At 46.4% G+C, this 25,227-nt stretch overlaps 1 protein-coding gene across 2 annotated transcripts in view; it reads right to left on the reverse strand.

Annotated features, from left to right (window-relative positions):
* LOC140733373 (solute carrier family 35 member F3-like) overlaps positions 1–9,931 on the reverse strand; it is a 36,182-nt gene extending 26,251 nt beyond the window's left edge. For both annotated transcript variants that reach the window (XM_073056623.1, XM_073056622.1), the window contains exon 1: positions 9,451–9,931. In XM_073056623.1, the coding sequence (XP_072912724.1) occupies positions 9,451–9,526 (76 nt within the window). In that variant the 5' untranslated portion in view covers positions 9,527–9,931. The remainder of the gene's footprint in view (positions 1–9,450) is intronic.
* Between the last annotated feature and the right edge of the window lie 15,296 nt (positions 9,932–25,227).

Raw genomic sequence — 25,227 nt, forward strand, 5'->3', positions numbered from 1 at the left:
AGGACAGGGGGACTGTAGATTCACACAACACAGGACAGGGGGATTGTGGATTCACACAACACAGGACAGGGGGACTGTAGATTCACACAACACAGGACAGGGGGATTGTCGATTCACACAACACAGGACAGGGGGATTGAGGATTCACACAACACAGGACAGGGGGACTGTAGATTCACACAACACAGGACAGGGGGACTGTAGATTCACACAACACAGGACAGGGAGATTGAGGATTCACACAACACAGGACAGGGGGACTGTAGATTCACACAACACAGGACAGGGGGATTGTCGATTCACACAACACAGGACAGGGGGACTGTAGATTCACACAACACAGGACAGGGGGATTGTCGATTCACACAACACAGGACAGGGGGATTGTAGATTCACACAACACAGGACAGGGAGATTGGGGAGTCACACAACACAGGACAGGGGGATTGTCGATTCACACAACACAGGACAGGGGGACTGTAGATTCACACAACACAGGACAGGGGGAGTGTGGATTCACACAACACAGGACAGGGGGATTGTAGATTCACACAACACAGGACAGGGGGACTGTAGATTCACACAACACAGGACAGGGGGACTGTGGATTCACACAACACAGGACAGGGAGATTGTAGATTCACACAACACAGGACAGGCGGACTGTGGATTCACACAACACAGGACAGGGGGACTGTAGATTCACACAACACAGGACAGGGGGACTGTGGATTCACACAACACAGGACAGGGAGAGTGTGGATTCACACAACACAGGACAGGCGGACTGTGGATTCACACAACACAGGACAGGGGGACTGTAGATTCACACAACACAGGACAGGGGGACTGTAGATTCACACAACACAGGACAGGGAGATTGAGGATTCACACAACACAGGACAGGGAGATTGAGGATTCACACAACACAGGACAGCGGGAGTGTGGATTTACACAACACAGGACAGGGGGACTGTAGATTCACATAACACAGGACAGGCGGACTGTGGATTCACACAACACAGGACAGGCGGAGTGTGGATTCACACAACACACGACAGGGAGATTGGGGATTCACACAACACAGGACAGGGGGATTGTGGATTCACACAACACAGGACAGGGGGATTGTAGATTCACACAACACAGGACAGGGGGACTGTAGATTCACATAACACAGGACAGGGGGATTGTAGATTCACACAACACAGGACAGGGGGAGTGTGGATTCACACAACACAGGACAGGGAGATTGGGGATTCACACAACACAGGACAGGGGGAGTGTGGATTCACACAACACAGGACAGGGGGATTGTAGATTCACACAACACAGGACAGGGGGAGTGTGGATTCACACAACACAGGACAGGGGGATTGTGGATTCACACAACACAGGACAGGGGGAGTGTGGATTCACACAACACAGGACAGGGGTTTGTAGATTCACACAACACAGGACAGGGGGAGTGTGGATTCACACAACACAGGACAGGGGGAGTGTGGATTCACACAACACAGGACAGGGGGACTGTAGATTCACACAACACAGGACAGGGGGATTGTGGATTCACACAACACAGGACAGGGGGACTGTAGATTCACACAACACAGGACAGGGGGACTGTAGATTCACACAACACATGGATTGTGGATTTGAAGCTGACGAATCAAGTGGAGTGTGGATTCACAGCACACGGGCAGTATGGAGTTCCACACAGGACACAGATGAGTTGAACTGGCATTGGTGGTAGTTCAACTCATTGCACTATTTGAGGGCCTGGGTAAAGGAGGAAGGGTAGGTGGGTTTATCAGCTTCTGTGTTTGCTGTGCACTCCCGAATCTGAGACCCCCATCGAAATTGTGAGAAATGAATGAACTGAAACCCCCATTGTCATTGCCCATTGAGTCAGAGCCCAGAAACAGGCCTTTCAGCCCAAACAAACCATGCTGACCATTTGGCCTGTGACTCTCCAAACCTTTCCTAACCACATACCTGTCCCAGTGTCTTTCACAGGTTTTTATCATTTCTGCCTCAACCAGTTCCTCTGGCTGCTCATCCCATATTCGGACCACTCTCTGGGTGAAGAAGTTGTCACTTAGGTCATCTTTAAACATTTATCCTCTCTCCTTCAAGCTTTGCCCTCTATCCTTACCATACTGTGCAGGTGGCATTTATCTCTCTCTGTAGATGCCGCCTAGTTTGCTGAGTATCTCTAACATTCTACAGGCGACCATCTGCCACAGAAGGCGGGATTTCCTGGTGACCTCCCACTTCAATTCACCTTCCCATTCCTATTCTGACATGTTGGTCCATGTCTTCCTCGACTGCCACGATGAGGCCACACAGGTTGGAGGAGCAACACATCATATTCCATCTGGATAGCCTCCAACCTGATGGCATGAGTAGCGATTTCTCTACCTTCCAGTAATCTCCGCCCCCCCCCCTCTCCTTTTTCCCATTGCCATTCCGGTACTCCTCTGACACCTCTTCTTCTCCTAAACTGCCCATCACCTCCCTCTTGTTCCCCTCCTCCTAATCTTTCCCCTATGGCCCACTGTCCTCTCCTATCAGATTCCTTCTTCTTCAGCCCTTTACCTCTTCCACCTATCACCTCCCAGCTTCTTACTTCATCCCACCTCTCTCACCCACCTATCTTTCCCCTCAGCTGGTCTCACCTATCATCTGCCAGCTTGTACTCCTTCCCCTCTTATCACCCTGATATTCTCTTTCCTCCCCCCTTCTTTTCTAGTCCCGAAGAAAGGTCTCAGCCCGAAACATCCACTGTTCATTCATTTCCACAGATGCTGGCTGACCTGGCAATTCCTCCAGCAATTTGTGAGTGTTGACTCTCAGTGGTTGCAGGTTAAGGATGTGATCAGGCTGGAGGGGGTGCACACACGCACACACACATACACACACACACTCACTCACACTCACACACACATACACACACACACACACACACACACACGCACACACACACACACACACACACACACACACTCACACACACACACACACGCACACACACACTCACACACACACACACACACACACTCACACTCACACACACATACACACACTCACACACACACACACACTCACACTCACACACACATACACACACACACGCACACACACATACACACACACTCACACTCACACACACATACACACACACACACACACACGCACACACACACACACGCACACACACATACACACACACACTCACTCACACTCACACACACATACACACACACACTCACTCACTCTACTGGTGAGCATCTGGAAGTTTATATTTCATAACCCAAACAGACTTTGGGAGCAAACTCAAACTACCTGCGTCTCAATATCACCAAGACCAAGGAGATGGTGGTGGACTTTAGGAGATCTAGGCCTCATATGGAGCCAGTGATCATTAATGGAGAATGTGTGGAGCAGGTTAAGACCTACAAGTATCTGGGAGTACAGTTAGACGAGAAGCTAGACTGGACTGCCAACACAGATACCTTGTGCAGGAAGGCACAGAGTCGACTGTACTTCCTAAGAAGGTTGGCGTCATTCAATGTCTGTAGTGAGATGCTGAAGATGTTCTATAGGTCAGTTGTGGAGAGCGCCCTCTTCTTTGTGGTGGCGTGTTGGGGAGGAAGCATTAAGAAGAGGGACGCCTCACGTCTTAATAAGCTGGTAAGGAAGGCGGGCTCTGTCGTGGGCAAAGTACTGGAGAGTTTAACATCGGTAGCTGAGCGAAGGGCGCTGAGTAGGCTACGGTCAATTATGGATAACTCTGAACATCCTCTACATAGTACCATCCAGAGACAGAGAAGCAGTTTCAGCGACAGGTTACTATCGATGCAATGCTCCTCAGACAGGATGAAGAGGTCAATACTCCCCAATGCCATTAAGCTCTACAATTCTACCGCCAGGACTTAAGAACTTTTTAAAGCTATTATTAATGCTTTTTGAGATGGTGATTTAGATGCATATCATATTTTTTTTTACTGAGTTAAGTATTGTATGTAATTAGTTTTGCTACAACAAGTGTATGGGACATTGGAAAAAAGTTGAATTTCCCCATGGGGATGAATAAAGTATCTATCTATCTATCTATCTATCTATCTATCTATCTAACAATCTCTGCCACTTCTATCTCCCAAACACCTGAAAAGTCAAGTCAGTATCCAAGCCTCCTGTATCTAAAACAGTGGCCACTAAATGTACTGTGAGTTCCTCGTCCTCTGTCTACTTCAGGTTTCAATGTGTTGTATATTCAGAGATGGTCTTCTGCACACCACTGTTGTAACGCATGGTTATGTGATTTACCATCGCCTTCCTGTCAGCTTAAACCAGTCTGGCCATTCTCCCCTGACCTCTCTCATTAATAAGTCCCTTTCACCCACAGAACTGCCACTCACTGGATGTTTTTAGTATTTTGCACCATTCTCTGTAAACTCTGGAGACTGTTGTGCGTGAAAATCCCAGGAGATCAGCAGTTTCTGAAATACTCAAACCACCCCATCTGGCACCAACCATTGTTCCACAGTCAAAATCACTTCTATCACATTTCTTCCCCATTCTGATGTTTGATCTGAGCACCAACTGAACCTCTTGACCATCTCTGCATTCTTTTATGCATTGAGTTGCTGCCTAACAAAGTGCCCACTGTGTGTACGTTGCCTCAGGCTGTGTTCACCACCCCTGTAAGCTCCAACAGGTTTCAGTCACTGGCTCCCAACAGCTTACTTTCAAAACTCTGTTCAAATCCTTCCAGGACTTGGCTCATCCCTTTCCCTGTTCTCCTCCCCCACCCCAGGATCTCTGCCCTGGTTCCCAGATTCCATGGCTCCACCACTGCACTGTGTCCTCGAGCTCTGGAAGTCCATTTGCAAACCTCTACACTTCCCTCCATTCTCCTTCAGAGCGACACAGTCTACCCTCCTCTGGAGACTCATTAATAGCTGCCTCTTGGCCTCAGCTTTTGGATATCTGCTCCAAAATCAATGGTGCTCCATCAAAGTTATGGGAGCTTTTACTCCATTCAGAATGCCAGGTAACTGCATTTTATAAAGATAACGTGAACGAGCAACAGCTGGCTCCTCCTCCTCCAGACAGCTGTCTGAACGGACACCACTCACTGGGCACACAGTTCCCTCTCAGAACGTCCTGGTGAAGGTGTTGAGCATGTCTTTGTCACTTAGAACATAGAACACTGCAGTAAAGTACAGCCCTTCGACCCATGATGTGTGCTAGCTTTATAATCATTCTCTGCTATTTGTCTGGGGTGATGTGAGTAACACTATTACAGTCAGTGGCCCCGGGTTCAATTCAACACTATTACAGCCAGTGGCCCCGGGTTCAATTCAACACTATTACAGTCAGTGGCCCCGGGTTCAATTCAACACTATTACAGTCAGTGGCCCCGGGTTCAATTCAACACTATTACAGCCAGTGGCCCCGGGTTCAATTCAACACTATTACAGCCAGTGGCCCCGGGTTCAATTCAACACTATTACAGTCAGTGGCCCCGGGTTCAATTCAACACTATTACAGCCAGTGGCCCCGGGTTCAATTCAACACTATTACAGTCAGTGGCCCCGGGTTCAATTCAACACTATTACAGCCAGTGGCCCCGGGTTCAATTCAACACTATTACAGTCAGTGGCCCCGGGTTCAATTCAACACTATTACAGTCAGTGGCCCCGGGTTCAATTCAACACTATTACAGCCAGTGGCCCCGGGTTCAATTCAACACTATTACAGTCAGTGGCCCCGGGTTCAATTCAACACTATTACAGTCAGTGGCCCCGGGTTCAATTCAACACTATTACAGCCAGTGGCCCCGAGTTCAATTCAACACTATTACAGTCAGTGGCCCCGGGTTCAATTCAACACTATTACAGTCAGTGGCCCCGCCGGGTTCAATTCAACACTATTACAGTCAGTGGCCCCGGGTTCAATTCAACACTATTACAGCCAGTGGCCTCGAGTTCAATTCAACACTATTACAGTCAGTGGCCCCGGGTTCAATTCAACACTATTACAGTCAGTGGCCCCGGGTTCAATTCAACACTATTACAGTCAGTGGCCCCGGGTTCAATTCAACACTATTACAGTCAGTGGCCCCGGGTTCAATTCAACACTATTACAGTCAGTGGCCCCGGGTTCAATTCAACACTATTACAGTCAGTGGCCCCGCCGGGTTCAATTCAACACTATTACAGTCAGTGGCCCCGGGTTCAATTCAACACTATTACAGCCAGTGGCCCCGAGTTCAATTCAACACTATTACAGTCAGTGGCCCCGGGTTCAATTCAACACTATTACAGTCAGTGGCCCCGGGTTCAATTCAACACTATTACAGTCAGTGGCCCCGGGTTCAATTCAACACTATTACAGTCAGTGGCCCCGGGTTCAATTCAACACTATTACAGTCAGTGGCCCCGGGTTCAATTCAACACTATTACAGTCAGTGGCCCCGGGTTCAATTCAACACTATTACAGCCAGTGGCCCCGGGTTCAATTCAACACTATTACAGCCAGTGGCCCCGAGTTCAATTCAACACTATTACAGCCAGTGGCCCCGGGTTCAATTCAACACTATTACAGCCAGTGGCCCCGGGTTCAATTCAACACTATTACAGTCAGTGGCCCCGGGTTCAATTCAACACTATTACAGTCAGTGGCCCCGGGTTCAATTCAACACTATTACAGCCAGTGGCCCCGGGTTCAATTCAACACTATTACAGCCAGTGGCCCCGAGTTCAATTCAACACTATTACAGCCAGTGGCCCCGGGTTCAATTCAACACTATTACAGCCAGTGGCCCCGGGTTCAATTCAACACTATTACAGTCAGTGGCCCCGGGTTCAATTCAACACTATTACAGCCAGTGGCCCCGGGTTCAATTCAACACTATTACAGTCAGTGGCCCCGGGTTCAATTCAACACTATTACAGCCAGTGGCCCCGAGTTCAATTCAACACTATTACAGCCAGTGGCCCCGGGTTCAATTCATGCCACTGTTAGCAATAAGTTTCTCCTTGTGACTTGCATGGGTTTCCTCCGGGTACTCTGGTTTCCTCCCACACGCCGAAGTCGTACGGATTAGTGGGCTCATCTGTCACATGGGAGTAACTGTGTGTACGGGCTCACTGAACTGGAACGGCCTGTTACTGTGCTATATCTCTAAAGGGCCACATAAGTACTCTAACCCCTCCATTTGTCTACCATCCATGTGCCTATCTAAGAGTTTCTTAAATGCCCCAAACGTAAATGCCTCTACCACCACCCCTGGCAGGACATACCACACACTCACTACTGACTCTGATATCCTCCAATCACCCTAAAATGATGCCTCCTCATATTAGGCATTTCCACCCCGGGAAATACAATCGCTTGCTGTCCACTTGATTTCCATGACAATATAAGCTCATCTCACGGTGGTGTGCGTGTCATTGTAGTGGTGTGCGTATCATTGTAGTGGTGTGCGTGTCATTGTAGTGGTGTGCGTGTCATTGTAGTGGTGTGCGTATCATTGTAGTGGTGTGCGTATCATTGTAGTGGTGTGCGTGTCATTGTAGCAGTACGCTTGTCACAGCGCCTCTGTTGACAGATTTGCAGACAACACTGAGGTTGGTGGCTTTGTGGAGAGTGCACAAGTTTCTCGTACTGTAGGTTACAATGGGGCATTGAGAGAATGTGGAGCTGGGCTGAGAAGGGGCAGGCAGTCTTCAGTCCGAAGAAGTGAGGAGTGAGAGGTGATTCACTTGGGAAAGTTGAACTTGAAGATGGAGTTCAGGGTTAATGGCAGGATTCCTAGCAGCCTGCAGGAACACAGGGATCCTGGGGGTTCATGTCCATAATCCTTTAAAGTTGCCGTGCAAATTGATAGGATGGTTAAGAAGGCGTCTGGTGTGCCTGCCTTCACTTGACAAGGAATTGAGCTCAAGAGTTACAAGGTAATGTTGCAGTTCTATGAAACTCTGGTTAGACCACACTTCTTGTGTTCACTCTGGTTACCCCATTACAGGGTGAGGAAACTTTAGCGAGGGTGCAGAGGAGATTTACAGGATGCCATGTCTGATGAGGAACGGTTGAGCAGGCTAGGGATTTCCTCTTTGGAGCAATCGGGGATGAGAAACAACTTGATAGAAGTATGTGACAGACATAGAGTGAACAACCAGTAACTTTTCCCAGGGCAGCGATGGCCAATACCAGAGGCCATCCAGTTAAGGTGAGTGGAGGAAGTTTGATGGGGGGGGGGGGGGTAGCTTTTTCACACGGAGAGTAGTAAGTGTCTGGAATGCACTGCTGAGGGTAAAAGTAGAGGCAGATACATTAGGGACATTTAAGAGACTCTTAGATTAGGCACATGGGGTAGTTTTTATAGATCAGCACAACATCGTGGGCAAAGGGCCTGTACCGTGTCCTACAGTACTGTTCTGTATTAGTCCTGTATTAGTAATAAACCTGTTCTTTAGTGCTGCTGTTATAATTGTTGATGATAACAGTGTTTTTCATACATATTAATATCAATGTGTTTGTCATACTCTGTGCAGACTGACACCTGTTAACTCCCTGATTAGTTAGCACAGAGGAGATGGGCTGAAGGTGCTGGTTCCGTGCTGTACTCTACATACCAATATCACTGATATATACGTTAGAATCACAGTCACACTGTTATCACTGATTGACATGATCACAGCATTAGGCATTTTTACCAGAATATTCACGGAAAACGCGGTGTTACCACATCTTAATACAGTATCAGATTGTCAGACTCTCTAATGTATCAGTTTGTTGCATATTAGCCTCGGAGTGTTCTGCATAGCAATCTGTTTCGAACACATTTACATATGATCGATTTTATGTTAATAGCGACATACTTAACGATCAATGTTTAAGTTAATAGCATTGTATTAAAATGTTAATGAATTGTCACAACTTTATAAGACCGATCAACTTGTTTTCTCATTGCATATGTAAAAAAATCACAGGTTAATGCTTTGCATGAGAACTCTATTTTTCACGTTAATCTTATCATAGTTGCACAGAGTAACATGTAATACATATTAATTAGTACTACATGTTAAAACGCTGTAACATAACAACATTAAACACGGGAGCATCACTATAGTGATGTGATTGCTGGGATTATTGGATCTGCAAATTAATGCTTTGAGTTATCGCAGTATCGGTGCGTGAAGATGCCGTTGAAGCACAGAAATAAATGCCTTACTAAACGTGATATTACCATAATAATGGCATTCTTGCAGAGCCGGACTCCAGAGTTGGACTGAAACTGCTCCGAACTCGGAAGACCATTCGCTCATTACCCCTAACGCTATTGTTTATCTGTGTGACCTCAGACATAAACGCTGATGAATCCCCAGCCACCCCTCTCCCCGGCTGCCTCACAACTCCATTGTAATTCCGGCTACAAACCTTTCACTTCAGTGAGGGTCAGTACCGGACTGTTGCAGGCGGTGAGGGGAGCGACCCTGGCCGAATGTTTCTTCATCCTGATCCCGGCTCAAGGGCAGATTCCGAGCGAGTGCAGCCCGCATACCACTGACCAGCCGAGGAGATGCAGTCTACAGCCTTTCGCAGTCACCCTCTTCGGCGTCTCTCCGTGTGCGTGTGTTTGTGTGTCCCGGTATATCACCGACACACTGACAAACACATACACACACTGAGTGTTTGCTGTAATCAAAAGGCGTCACATAACTGGTGCCTTCTTTGGGAAGATGCAGCGCCCGGCAGCGGGGGGGAATGGTTCGTCCGCTTGGTGCAATGCTGCTAGCCCTTATCATTTCCTCCGCCTCCTTCCCTCCCTCCACCGAAGTCCTGCTCACACCAGGTATTCCAGCACTGAAGCTCGGCCTCGGCCCCCGCCCCCTTCCCTGCGGCTACCCATTCCTAGCAAAAATACATCAGACCTAGCCCACCAGCGGCGGGGAGAGGGATCTCCCACCCCTTCCCTCAAAGTGGGCAGTTCTCCTCCCACAGGCGCTGTAAACACACAACGATCCCAAATCAATCCGGGAGCGGATCTGGGAAGAACTTTTCCTCACGGGCCGGTTACTGGGAGAATGTTTATTTACAACAGATTGCCATGGTGGAGTCCAGGAGAAATGCAGGCTCTTCGGCCCAACTCGTCCAGGCTGACCAAGATGCCTCCCTGAGCTAGTCCCATTTGCCTGCGTTTCACCCAAATCCCTCTAAACTTTTCCGATCGTGTATGTGTCTAAGTGTATGAGGATGAATTTCTTCAGCCAGAGTGTATGAATCTGTCTAAGTCATTGCCACAAAGGCCAAGTCACTGGGTATAGTTACAGAGTAGGTTGACAGGTTCTTGATTAGTCAGGGTGTCAAAGGTTACGGGGGACAGGGGAATGGGGTTGAGAGGGATGGTAGTCATGATGGAATTGGTGGAGCCAAGTGGTATAATTCTGCTCCCATGTCTTACAAATGTTGTAAGTGTACCTGTCTCAACCACTTCCTCTGGCAGCTCCTTGCATATACTGACTGCCTCTGGGTGAAGAAGTTGCACCTCTTTCCCCTCTCACCTCTAACTTTTAAATCTTTCCCCTCTCACAGACAGACAGACTTTATTGATCCCGAGGGAAACTGGGTTTCGTTACAGCCGCACCAACCAAGAATAGTGTAGAAATATAGCAATATAAAACCATAAAAAATTAAATAATAATAAGTTAATTATGCCAAGTGGAAATAAGTCCAGGACCAGCCTATTGGCTCAGGGTGTCTGACACTCCTAGGGAGGAGTTGTAAAGTTTGATGGCCACAGGCAGGAATGACTTCCTATGACGCTCAGTGTTACATCTCAGTGGAATGAGTCTCTGGCTGAATGTACTCCTGTGCCTAACCAGTACATTATGGAGAGGATGGGAGTCATTGTCCAAGATGACATGCAATTTTGACAGCATCCTCTTTTCAGACACCACCGTCAGAGAGTCCAGTTCCACCCCCACAACATCACTGGCCTTACAAATGAGTTTGTTGATTCTGTTGGTGTCTGCTACCCTCAGCCTGCTGCCCCAGCACACAACAGCAAACATGATAGCACTGGCCACCACAGACTCGTAGAACATCCTCATCATCGTCCAGCAGATGTTAATCACCATGAACCTCTAGGTTTTGTTTCCCTTTCCTTGGGAAAAAGACTGTATTTACCCTGTCCATGCCTCTCTTAATTTCATACAACTATATAAGTTCACCCCTACATTTCAAGGAATGAAGTCCTATCTTGTCCAACCTTACCATATAATCCAATACCTCAAGTCCCAGTAAAATTCTTGTAAATCTTCTTTGCACTCTTTCCAGCTTAAAGATGTCTTTCCCAAAGTAGGGAGAGCAAGAGTGTTCACAATGCCTGACCAATGTTTTGTAAAACTGCAAGGTGATGTCCCCACTCCTATACTCAGTGCCCTGTCTGAAGGTCAGCATGCTAAACACCTTCTTCACTGCCCACCGTTCTTGGTGAGGGGCAGATCGGGCCTCAGGAGCCTGACATTGATGAAGGCAGAACAGTGGATGTGGTGCGGATGGATTTTGCTGAGGTGTTTGACGTGTTTCCCCATGGAAGACTCATTCAGAAAGTCAGGAGGCATGGGATCCAGGGAAACTTGGCTGTGTGAATTCAGAATCAGCTTGCCCACAGAAGACAGAGTTGGAGTCAGTGAGAGTTAGAGTCAGCTAGGTGTGATACTTTTTTGTTTCACAACTGTAGCAGCCAGTTGGACAAACCAATACCACTGTTAGAGACCAAGCACGGGGAGTTATCCTGTATGACGTGACTTCAGATCCAAACAGCTGGTCCTGATCTTATCGCACAAATCCTCTTCTGTCTGGAAAAACTTAAATGATTCTTCCCCTGGTTACACAGGCAGAAAGGGAAGGGGTGGCCACTAGACAGCGTAGCAGTAGGCAGGTAGTGCAGGAGTCCCCTGAGGTCATCTCCCTCCTAAACAGATATACTGTTTTGGATACTGTTGGGGGAGATGTCTCATCAGGGGAAGGCAGCAGCAGCTGAGTTCATTGCACCATGGGTGGCTCTGCGGCACAGGAGGGAAGGAAAAGGAGTGGGAGAGCTATAGTGATAGGGGATTCGATTGTAAGGGGAATAGATAGGCGTTTCTGTGGCCGCAAACGAGACTCCAGGATGGTATGTTGCCTCCCTGGTGCAAGGGTCAAGGATGTCTCTGAGCGGCTGCAGGACATTCTGGGATGGGAGGGTGAACAGCCGGTGGTCGTGGTGCACATAGGTACCAACGATATAGGTAAAAAACGGGATGAGGTCCTACAAGGTGAATTTAGGGAGTTAGGAGATAAACTAAAAAGTAGGACCACAAAGGTAATAATCTCTGGATTACTACCAGTGCCACGTGCTAGTCAGAATAGAAACAGGAGAATATTTCAGATGAATACGTGGCTTGAAAAATGGTGCAAGGGGGCGGGATTCAAATTTCTGGGGCATTGGAACCAGTTCTGGGGGAGGTGGGACTGGTATAAACAGGACGGTCTGCACCTGGGCTGGACTGGAACCAATGTCCTAGGGGGAGCGTTTGCTACTGCTGTTCAGGAGGCTTTAAACTAATGTGGCAGGGGGATGGGAACAAGAGCAGAGAGACAGGGGTGTAAAATGAGGGTAGAAGCAAAAAGTAGTAAGGTGAAAAGTAAAAGTGGCAGGCAGGCAAATCCAGGGCAAAAAGCAAAAAGAGCCACTTTTCAACATAATTGTATAATGGCTAAGAGTGTTGTAAAAACAAGTCTGAAGGCTTTGTGTGTCAATGCGAGGAGCATTCGTAACAAGGTGGATGAATTGAATGTGCAGATAGTTATTAATGAATATGATATAGTTGGGATCACAGAGACATGGCTCCAGGGTGACCAAGGATGGGAGCTCAACATCCAGGGATATTCAATATTCAGGAGGGATAGACAGGAAAGAAAAGGAGGTGGGGTAGCATTGCTGGTTAGAGAGGAGATTAACGCAATAGAAAGGAAGGACATTAGCCTGGAGGATGTGGAATCGATATGGGTAGAGCTGCATAACACTAAGGGGCAGAAAACGCTGGTGGGAGTTGTGTACAGGCCACCTAACAGTAGCAGTGAGGTTGGGGATGGCATTAAACAGGAAATTAGAAATGCGTGCAATAAAGGAACAGTAGTTATAATGGGAGACTTCAATCTATATATAGATTGGGTGAACCAAATTGGTAAGGGTGCTGAGGAAGAGGATTTCTTGGAATGTATGCGGGATGGTTTTCTGAACCAACATGTCGAGGAACCAGCTAGAGAGCAAGCCATTCTAGATTGGGTATTGAGCAATGAGGAAGGGTTAGTTAGCAATCTTGTCGTGTGAGGCCCCTTGGGTAAGAGTGACCATAATATTATGGAATTCTTCATTAAGATGGAGAGTGACATAGTTAATTCAGAAACAAAGGTTCTGAACTTAAAGAAGGGTAACTTTGAAGATATGAGACGTGAATTAGCTAAGATAGACTGGCAAATGATACTTAAAGGGTTGACGGTGGATATGCAATGGCAAGCATTTAAAGATCGCATGGATGAACTACAACAATTGTTCATCCCAGTTTGGCAAAAGAATAAACCAGGGAAGGTAGTGCACCTGTGGCTGACAAGGGAAATTAGGGATAGTATCAAGTCCAAAGAAGAAACATATAAATTAGCAAAAAAAAGCGGCACACCTGAGGACTGGGAGAACTTCAGAGACCAGCAGAGGAGGCCAAAGGGCTTAATTAGGAAAGGGAAAAAAGATTATGAGAGAAAGCTGGCAGGGAACATAAAAACTGACTGTAAAAGCTTTTATAGATACGTGAAAAGAAAAAGATTGGTCAAGACAAACATAGGTCCTTTACAGTCAGAAACAGGTGAATTGATCATGGGGAACAAAGGCATGGCAGACCAATTGAATAACTACTTTGGTTCTGTCTTCACTAAGGAGGACATAAATAATCTTCCGGAAATAGTAAGGGACCGAGGGTCTAGTGAGATGGAGGAACTGAGGGAAATACATGTTAGTAGGGAAGTGGAGTTAGGTAAATTGAAGGGATTAAAGGCAGATAAATCCCCAGGGCCAGATGGTCTGCATCCCAGAGTGCTTAAGGAAGTAGCCCAAGAAATAGTGGATGCATTAGTGATAATTTTTCAAAACTCCTTAGATTCTGGATTAGTTCCTGAGGATTGAAGGGTGGCTAATGTAACCCCACATTTTAAAAAAGGAGGGAGAGAGAAACCGGGGAATTATAGACCGGTTAGTCTGACATCGGTGGTGGGGAAAGTGCTAGAGTGGGTTATCAAAGAAGTGGTAACAGCACATTTGGAAAGAGGTGAAATCATCGGACAAAGTCAGTATGGATTTGTGAAAGGAAAATCATGTCTGACGAATCTTACAGAATTTTTTGAAGATGTAACTAGTAGAGTGGATGGGGAGAGCCAGTGGATGTGGTATATTTAGATTTTCAAAAGGCTTTTGACAAGGTCCCACACAGGAGATTAGTGTGCAAACTTAAAGCACACAGTATTGGGGGTATGGTATTGATGTGGATAGAGAATTGGTTGGCAGACAGGAAGCAAAGAGTGGGAGTAAACGGGACCTTTTCAGAATGGCAGGCAGTGACTAGTGGGGTACCACAAGGCTCAGTGCTGGGACCCCAGTTGTTTACAATATATATTAATGATTTAGACGAGGGAATTAAATGCAGCATCTCCAAGTTTGCGGATGACACGAAGCTGGGCGGCGGTGTTAGCTGTGAGGAGGATGCTAAGAGGATGCAGGGTGACTTGGATAGGTTAGGTGAGTGGGCAAATTCATGACAGATGCAATTTAATGTGGATAAATGTGAGGTTATCCACTTTGGCTGCAAGAACAGGAAAACAGATTATTATCTGAATGGTGGCCGATTAGGAAAAGGGGAGATGCAACGAGACCTGGGTGTCATTGTACACCAGTCATTGAAGGTGGGCATGCAGGTACAGCAGGCGGTGAAAAAGGCAAATGGTATGTTGGCATTCATAGCAAAAGGATTTGAGTACAGCAGCAGGGAGGTTCTACTGCAGTTGTACAAGGCCTTGGTGAGACCGCACCTAGAGTATTGTGTGCAGTTTTGGTCCCCTAATCTGAGGAAAGACATTCTTGCCATAGAGGGAGTACAAAGAAGGTTCACCAGATTGATTCCTGGGATGGCAGGACTTTCATATGAAGAAAGACTGATTCGACTAGGCTTATACTCACTGAATTTAGAAGATTGAGGGGGGATCTTATTGAAACATATAAAATTCTAAAGGGATTGGACAGGCTAGATGCAGGAAGATTGTTTCCGATCAGGGAGTATGGAGAGAAAGCAGGTACAGGGTTCTGAGTTGGATGATCAGGCATGATCTCACTGAATGGTGGTGCAGGCTCGAAGGGCTGAATGGCCTACTTCTGCACCTAGTTTCTATGTTTCTATGGTCCATAAGTTTCAACGCACTGTGTCATCAACTGTAAGCACAATATCTCCTGGCAGGAAATTGCATCTTATACATGATCATTTCTGATAGCAGGGGTAATACTCCTTGACCCACTGTTTCCAAAACAAGTTTGACATGTATGGGACTTGCTTTCATCTACAACGAGCATAAACGTCCTACTTTTGGAACTCTCCTGATGGTAAGGATGGTGAGGTCTTCAGAAACAACAGATGGTTGGGTGCTAACACTTCCAAGTCATTGGGATCAAATGATTCTTTAGTAATTGGATGACCATTGGTAATAGTCTCTACTTCACAAAGAACTGTGAGAAGATCCTCTTTGTCAAGATTCTGCATCTTCATGGCAGAACTGAAAACTTTTCTTACCGACTTGATCGATCTCTCCCATGCTCCTCCATGATGTGAGCCAGCCAGGGGGTTAAAAATTCACTTAGTTTCTTTCGGAAGCAGTACATCAAAGTTTGTCACATTATCAGAACACAGTTCATAAACCTGTCCTCGACTTGCCATAATGCATTGAAGTGGATTAACAAAGGAATCTGTGTCTAAAGATGCCACCTCAATGTGAACAGCTCGTATAGCTAGACAGGTAAATATGACCCATACCTCTTCACTGTACTCCTTCTGCTCTTCACCTCAAAAGCTGGATTTTCCCATGATGAAAGCACTGTGCTCTTCAATGGAGCTACCCTGGATTTTCCCATGATGAAAGCACTGTGCTCCTGCAAACACAGGGTATGCAACAATAGGTAGGTAGGTCATTACCCTGTAGCCATCTCCACTCGCGTCTGTGAAGCAGTGTAACCGTGCAACAGTAACTTCATCAAAATGCAAGGTTTTCAAACATTTAGCAACCTTGAAGTTTTCCAATTGACAAAGTTCTCCAGCCAACTTGTCTACTGATGAGCAACTATAGCATCATCCCAACCAAGCCCTTTCTTACATACACAGGTCTTGTAGGATCTTCTTAGCAGATAACACCTACTGGACTCAAAATTCCTGAGGGGTCATAGATGGAACTAATTATGGGGAGGACTCCCCCGCCTCTGGTGAGTGGCCTATCTTGGATCATAATCTTAAACTTGAAAGTATCAGATTGAGTGCACCATTGCACACCCAGTACCCTGTCACCAAAGGTATATCTTGATCCAAATCCAAATCACCCATGTATTTGACTCTCTGCTCTTCTGGTATTGCAGATAGCATACTTTGCATGTTGCTTATCCACTTTGTGAGTCGACAACTGCCTTTGACACAAATGGATTCAAGGTCACGATAGAGAGACACTACTTCCTCAGAGGACACTGATATCAGACAGTCATCAACAAGGAAGCAATGCAAAACCTTATCCACCATCTCACGGCTAAATTGCTTTTCTTTGTCTTCTGCCCACATCCTAAGAGTGGAATTGGCAAAACTCGGTGATGAAGTTGTTCCAAAGAGATGTACCACCATTTTAAAGTTCACCATATCTTGGCTGAGGTCATCATCAGACCACCAAAGAAAACTGAGTAGGTCAGTTCTGGGACCCCTACTCCTTGTGATTTTTATGAATGACTTGGATGAGGAAATGTGGGTTGGTAAGTTTGCAGATGAGATGAAGGTTGGTAAGATTGTGGACAGTGTAGAAGGTTGTTGAAGATTACAATGGGACATTGACAGGATGTAGGGCTGGGCTAAGAAGTGGCAGATGGAGTTTAATGTGGAAAAGTGTGAACTGATACACTTTGGGAGGTTGAACTTGAAGGCAGAATGCAGGGATAATGGCAGGATACTTAACAGTAGGGAGGAACAGAGGGATCTTCAAAGTACAATGTAATTTATTATTGAAGTATATACTGTATATTACCATATATAACCGAGATTCATTTTCCTGCAGGCATACTCAGCAAATCCAAGAATCAGTGAAAGACTGCACCAACAGGACAGACAAACAACCAACATGCAAGGGGCAACGAACTGTGCAAATACAAAAGGAAAATAAATAAATATTAAGTCCTTGAAAATGAGTCCATAGGTTGTGGAAACTGTACAGTGATGGGGCGAGTGCAATTGAATGAAGTTATGCCACACACACAAAATGCTGGAGGGACTCAGCAGGTCACACAGCATCTATGGAAAAGAGTACATGCAACGTTTTGGGCCGAGACCCTTCAGCAGGACAGGAGAAGAAAAGATGAGGAGTCAGTGTTAGAAGGTGGGGGGAGTTGAGAAAGAGACAAAAGGTAAAACTGGGAGGGGGAGGGATGAAGTAAAGAGCTGGAAAGTTGATTGGTGAAAGAGATACAGGGCTGGAGAAGGGCGAGTCTGACAGGAGAGAACAGAAGTCCTGGAAGAAAGTAAAAAGGGGTGGAGCACCAGAGGGAGGCAATGGGCAGGCAAGGAGATGAGGTGAGAGAGAGGAAATAGAGGTGGGGGGGGGGGACTTGCCACATTTCTAATATTGAGCTCAGTTCTGGTCACCTCATTAAAGGAAGGGTGTGGAAGCTTTAGACAGGGTGCAGAGGGGATTTACCAGGATGTTGCCTGGATTAGAGAGCACGTCTTATGAGGAAAGTCTGAGTGAGTTAGGGCTTTTCTCTTTGGAGCGAAGGAGGATGAGAGGTGACTTCATAGGGGTGTACAAGATGAAAAGAGGCATAGATAGAGTGGACATTTAGTGATTTTTTTTCCCCCAGAGTGGAAATGGCAAATATAAGAGGGCATAACTTTAAGTTGATCGGAGGAAAGAATAGAGGGGGATTCAGAAGTTGGTCTTTTACACAGAGAATGGGAACAAGATGCTAGGGGTGGTGACAGACATGGATACATTAAGGACATTTAAGAAGCTCTTTGATAGGCACATGAATGATAGAAAAAAATGGAGGGATATGTAGGAGGGAAGGGTTAGATTGATCGTAGAGTAGGTTAAAAGGTCGGTACAACATCGTAAGCCGAAGGGCCTGTGCTGTGCTCTATGTTCAGCAAGAATTCTTTTACCCAAAGTGTGGTGATTATACCTGAATGGTACACTGGAGCAGGGTGTAGAGGCAGAGGCTCTCACAATTAAGAAGAATCTGGACAAGCTCTTGAATCACCAAGGTGCAGAAGGATACGGATTAAGTGCTGGCAACTGGGATTAGTGTAGAAGGCACTTGGCAGTCAGATGGATGGGGAGGGCCGAAGAGCCCGTTTCGGTGCTGTCTGACTCCATGACAACCACGGGCACCCATTGCTTCAAGTGGGAATGGCACAACTCTGGAGTCTGGAGCCCTGAGGTAAAATATGGTCAGCTGGAAAAGGATACGAATTCAAAGTTTTATAAGATGTTGCTGTGGCTTAATTTGGAGTTTTACGTGTAGTTGTGGTCACCCCCTACAAAAGAGATTTCACGGTTGAAGGAGCATGGAGAAAATTTACAAGGATGTTGCTGGGACTTGAGGACTTGAGTTACAGGGAAATGTTGAATAGGTTAGGACTTTATACCCTGAAACGTAGGAAAATGAGAGGAGATTTGATTGAGGTATACAAAATTATGAGGGGTTTACATAAGGTAAATGCAAGCAAATGGTTTCCACTGAGATTATGTGAGACTAAAACTAGAGGTCACAGGTTAAACATGGAAAGCAAAATGTTTAAAGCGATATAGGGGAACTTCACTTAGAGGGTGGTGAGAGTTTTGGATGAGCTGCCAATGGAAGTGTGGATGTGGGTTCAATTTCAACATTTTAGCGAAATTTCGACAAATACATAGATGATGGGTATGGAGGCCTATGTTTCATGGATGGGACTAGGTAAAATTGGCACAGGCTGGATAGGCTGAAAGGCCTGTTTCTGTGCTGTAATGCTCTATGACTCAATGGAAAACTGTTCTACAGTTTTCAAAAATGTAGGTGATGTTGTGGATGGTGTAGAGGACTGCCAAAGGATACAGCAGGATATAGATCAGCTGCAAATTTGGACAGAGAAATAACAGATGGAGTTTAATTCAGCCAAATGTGAGGTGTTGCACTCAGGAAGATCAAATGTAAAGGGACAGTACATTAATCAAAGTTTAAAGTAAATTTATTATCAAAGTATAAATTACTATGTACTCCTTTCAGATTCATTTTCTTGCAGGCATTTACAGGAATTTAAATAAATACACTAGAATTCATGAAAAAAACTATACTTAACAAAGTCTGACAATGTGCAAACGAGGACAGATCATGCAAATAGTCAATAAAAAGTAAATGACACTGAGTTGTAGAGTCCTTGAAAGTGGGTCCATAGGTTGTGCAGTCAGTTCAGAGTTGAGGTGAGTGAAATTATCCAAGCTGGTACAGGAGCCTGATGGTTGTAGGGTAATAACTGTTCCTGAACATAGTGGTGTGGGACCTAAGGCTCCTGCACCTCCTGGCCAATGGTAATAGCAAGAAGAGAGCATGGCCTGGATGGTGGGGTCCTTGATGATGGATGCTGCTGTCTTGTGGCAGCTGGTCCATGCAAATGTGTTCAGTGACAGGGGAGGGCTTTGACTGTGATGGACTGGGCTGTATCCATCACGTTTTGTGGCCTTCAGCCTTAACAGTGTTGGTGTTCAGAAGGACCGGATCCATAGGTCCTTGGAAGTATCTGCACAGGATAAAGGGTGGTAGAGAAGGCATACAGCGTGTCTGCCTTCATTTGCCATTCTATAGTTGGTAAGTTATCATGCTACTATTTTTGCATGGTAGGGGAATTAAGGATTATGGGGGAAAGGCAGGTAGATGGAGATGAGTCCATGGCCAGATCAGCCATGATCTTATTGAATGGTGGGGCAGGCTCGATGGGCCAGATGGCCGACTCCTGCTCCTATTTCTTATGTTCTTATGTTATGTAGCTAGATAGGTCACATCTGCAATATTGCATTCATTTCTGGTTGCCCCATTATGGGAAGAAAGTGGAGGCTTTGGAGATGGTGCAGAAGGATGTTGCCTGGATTGAAGGGCAGGTGCTATAAGGAGACGTTGGACAAACAGGTTGTTTTCTCTGGAGTGGCAAGGCTGAAGGGAGACCTGATAACGTTAATGAGATAGAGGGATGGATAGAGTAGACAGACATATCTTTTTCTCAAGGTCGGAATGCCTAATAGCAAAGGGCAGGCATTTATGTTGAGGGAGTTAAGTTCAAGGAGATGAGACAGGCAAGTTTTTTTACACACAGAATGGTGGGTGCCTGTAATGCGCTGCCAGGGTGGCAGAGGTGGCAAATGCAACAGAGGCATTTCAGAGGCTTTTAGATTGACACGTCAGTATGCAGACAAAGGTGGGATATGGACATAGTGCAGGGAAAGTGCTCAGGTGTTTAATTTCTAGGTTAAGTAGTTCAGTGGTTCTTGGTGGGCTGAAGGCCTTTTCCTGTGCTGTACTCTTTCAGGTTCTCTGTACAGTTAGAAACTAATCACTAATATGAGGAATTTCAAAAGCCAGACTTTCTGAAGAGGAAAACTAATACCAAGTCATAAATGAGGGGACACAATTACAAGGTAAGGGGCACGTCATTCAAAACTGAGGTCGGCAAAATCCCTTCCCTTGGAGGAGGGTGAACCTGTGGAATCCCCCCCCCCCCCCGAGGGTGGTGGACCCTGGATCATTTAAGGTGGAGATAGATAAATATTTGATAGATCAAGGAATGAGGGTGATGATGAACTTGCACAGAAGAGGGATTGAGGTGAGCATAGATTAGCCATGATTGTGTTGAATAGTCAGACAGGTTTGAGGGGCCAAGTGGCCTACACCTCCTCACATTTTCTTGTGTTCTTGTTTGAGATCCAGAGATTTTGGATGTTCCAATAATGGCTGGCAGACTTGGAGCTCCTCATTGTTCTTCAGGACATCCAGCCTCGCTTCTAACCACACTAGTGCAGACTGAGCTAAAGGGTTAATGTCTGAGGAGCATTTGATGGCTCTGGGTCTGTATTCGCTGGAGTTTAGAAGAATGAGGGGAATCTCATTGAAACCTATCAAATATTGAAAGACCAAGATAGAGTGGATGTGGGGAGGATGTTCCCAATGGTGGGAGAGTCTAGGACCAGAAGGCAAGTCTCAGAATACAAGGGTATCCTTTTTGAAAAGAGATAAGGAGGGATTTCTTTAGCTAGAAAGTGGTGAATCTGTGCAATTTTTTTTGCCACAGACGGCTGCAGAGGCCAAGCCACCATTAGTAGGGGTGTCAAAGGTCATGGGGAGAAGGTAAGAGAATGGGGTTGAGAGGGATAATAAATCAGCCACGATTGAATGATGGAGCAGTCTCAATGGGCTGAATTGCCTAATTCTGCTCTTAAATCTTATAGATCTATGGACCTCCATCTTAAAATTGTCCCGGCCCATTATGGCCCAGTCTTCACCCCTAACCTTAGCAACACGGTGGGAAGATGAATTTAATGCTGACCTGCAAAGAAAATTCACAGCCACAGAGTACCTTTCACATCTCCGTATTCACGGAGAACTTTGCCGTGAGAAAAGTGGAATGTGGTAAAATTGCACAGGCAATCGAAGGTGGGGCTGAGGGAGGGGCACAGTGTAATGTGGTCATCAGGAAGAACTTAAAAACCACCAAAGGCAATCAATGGAGTCAATTGTGCACACACGGGGGCAGCACAGTGGTAAGTATAACGATTTACAACGCCAATGATCGGGGTTCAACTCCCACCGCTGCCAGTAAGGAGTTTGTATGTTCTCCCTGTGACACCATGGGTTTCCTCCGGACACTCCAACCTCCTCCCACGTTCCAAAGCTGAATGAACTAGGGTTAGTAAGTTGTGGGCGCCAGACGTGTGGCAACAGCAGCACAAACATGGGCCGTGTTGGTCATCAACGCAAATGACGTATTTCACTGAATGTTTCAATGTTGCGATGCACATATGCCCAATTAAGCTAGTCTCTGAAATTGTGTTCCCCATGCCGCACATTGGAAGAGATGTCGAGTCACAGGCTGGGCTTTTGACGTTGGATCTATTTTTCTACGAGAGCACAGTGGTTAGCACAACACTACAGTACAGGCGACCAGGTTCATGTCTCACTGTTGCCCTTAAAGAGTTTGTATGCTCTCCCCATAACTGCATTGATTTCCTCCCACAGTCCCAAGACGTACTGGTTGGTAGGTTAATTGGTCATGTAAATTGTCCCTTTGGATTAGATTGGAAGATTGCTGGACGGTGTGGCTCAAAGGGCTGGAAGGGCCTATTCCACTCTGTATCTCAATCAATAACTAGATCAGCAGATAAATACATTTAGACCTACAGTGTGATAACAGGCCCTTCCAGGCCAATGAGGACATGCCGCCCAATTACATCCACATGACCAATGAAACTACTGACCTGCTGTGTTTGGAATGTGGGAGGACACCAGCGCGCCTGGGGGAAACCAACATGGTCCTGGGGAGAACATACAAACTTCTTACAGGTATTGGTGAGAATTGAGCCCTGATTTTACAACTGGTGCTGTACAGCATTATGCCACTGTGCCACCCCACAGGGTAGTTTCACCATGACCTTCAGTCAGTGACAAGCCTCAGCTCGCACAGGTGAGGTGTGGCCAGTAACAACACAGCTGCCATTATGTACACACAGAGCATGAGGTCACCAGTCCCCGGGCACACTCAACGTGTGGCTCCACAGAAAAATATAGTCACACCACATGGGCTTTGTTGTCGTTGATGCAAATGATTCATTTCACTGTTTGTGTCAACGTTTTGATGTACAGTACATGTGACAACTAAAACTAATATTTAAAATTGTGTTCCGCCCATCAGAAGCAATGTTGAGTCCCTGGCTGGGCTTTTGATATTGGGTCTGTTTTAAATATTTATTTAACTCCCTGAGGCCTTGAGCCCATGGGTCAGTTTGGAATCATAATCTCCATCATGAGGAAGGGGGTGAGGTAGGCAGCTATTTGGATATAAAAGTAAATCCCAATCAAACTGGAACTCAACCTGGTCAGGGCCAAACCAAACCCAATTTAAACAAACCATAACCAATCCAAACCTGACCTGATCTGAGCCAATCAAAACTCAATCTTACCACAGCCAATCCAAACCCAACCCAGTCAAAGGCAATCAAACACAACCTAATCTTAGCCAATACAAACTCAACCCAACCATAGACAATCGAAACCCAACTTGTCCGCAACAGATCCAAACCCATCCAAACCCAACCTCAACACTACCAATCCACACCTAACCACACCACAGCCAAACCACATTCAACCATACCACAGCCAATCCAAACCCAACCTCAAAACCACCTATCCAAACCTAACCTCAACATAGCCAATCCGAACCCAACCCAACCAAGACTAATCTGAACCCAACCCAACCAACACCAATCTGAACTCAACCCAACCCAACCAACACCAATCTGAACTCAACCCAACCAACACCAATCCGAACCCAATCCAACCAACACCAATCCGAACTCAACCCAACCCAACCAACACCAATCCGAATTCAACCCAACCAACACCAATCCGAACCCAACCCAACCAACACCAATCCAAACCCAACCCAACCAACACCAATCCGAACCCAACCCAACCAACACCAATCCGAACTCAACCCAACCAACACCAATCCGAACTCAACCCAACCAACACCAATCCGAACTCAACCCAACCAACACCAAACCGAACTCAACCCAACCAACACTAATCCGAACCCAACCCAACCAACACCAATCCGAACCCAACCCAACCAACACCAATCCGAACTCAACCCAACCAACACCAATCCGAACCCAACCCAACCAACACCAATCCGAACCCAACCCAACCAACACCAATCCGAACCCAACCCAACCAACACCAATCCGAACCCAACCCAACCAACACCAATCCGAACCCAACCCAACCAACACCAATCCGAACCCAACCCAACCAACACCAATCCAAACCCAACCCAACCAACACCAATCCGAACCCAACCCAACCAACACCAATCCGAACCCAACCCAACCAACACCAATCCGAACTCAACCCAACCAACACCAATCCGAACTCAACCCAACCCAACCAAAACCAATCCGAACTCAACCCAACCCAACTAACACCAATCCAAACCCAACCCAACCCAACCAACACCAATCCAAACCCAACCCAACCCAACCAACACTAATCCGAACCCAACCCAACACCAATCCAAACCCAACCCAACCAACACCAATCCGAACCCAACATGAATACAGCCAATCCAAACCCAACCCAACCAACACCAAACCGAACCCTACCCAACCAACACCAATCCGAACCCAACCTAACCAACACCAATCCGAACCCAACTTGAATGCAGCCAATCCAAACCCAACCCACCCACAACCAGTTCAAACTTAACCTGACCACAGTCAATCTGAGGCTGATAAGTTAGGATCTATCCTAACTGAACCTGGCTACGGCTGGACCTACACTGACCCAGGCAGCATAAAACAAAACAATGTGTGTGAATGAGTGACCATACCTAACTTACAAACCTTCAGACTGGAAGAGAGCTCACAGGGAGTGGCTAGGCCTGGCCTGGCGATCTGGAATATTTCTCAGACCTGGAACAAGTGAGAAGGAAAGTACATCTTTCCGGGGGACGTTAAAGAAAGAGAAACATATGTGTTTCTCCAGCAACCTTTCACAACGGCTGCATGTCCACAGCATTTCAAAGCCAAGGTAGGGCATGGCCTCTGCTGTCGGGTGGGGAACCCAGTGAGTAACTGCGCACAACAAGA

This window comes from Hemitrygon akajei, chromosome 9 (genome assembly GCF_048418815.1).
Source record: "Hemitrygon akajei chromosome 9, sHemAka1.3, whole genome shotgun sequence".
NCBI lineage: Eukaryota > Metazoa > Chordata > Chondrichthyes > Myliobatiformes > Dasyatidae > Hemitrygon > Hemitrygon akajei.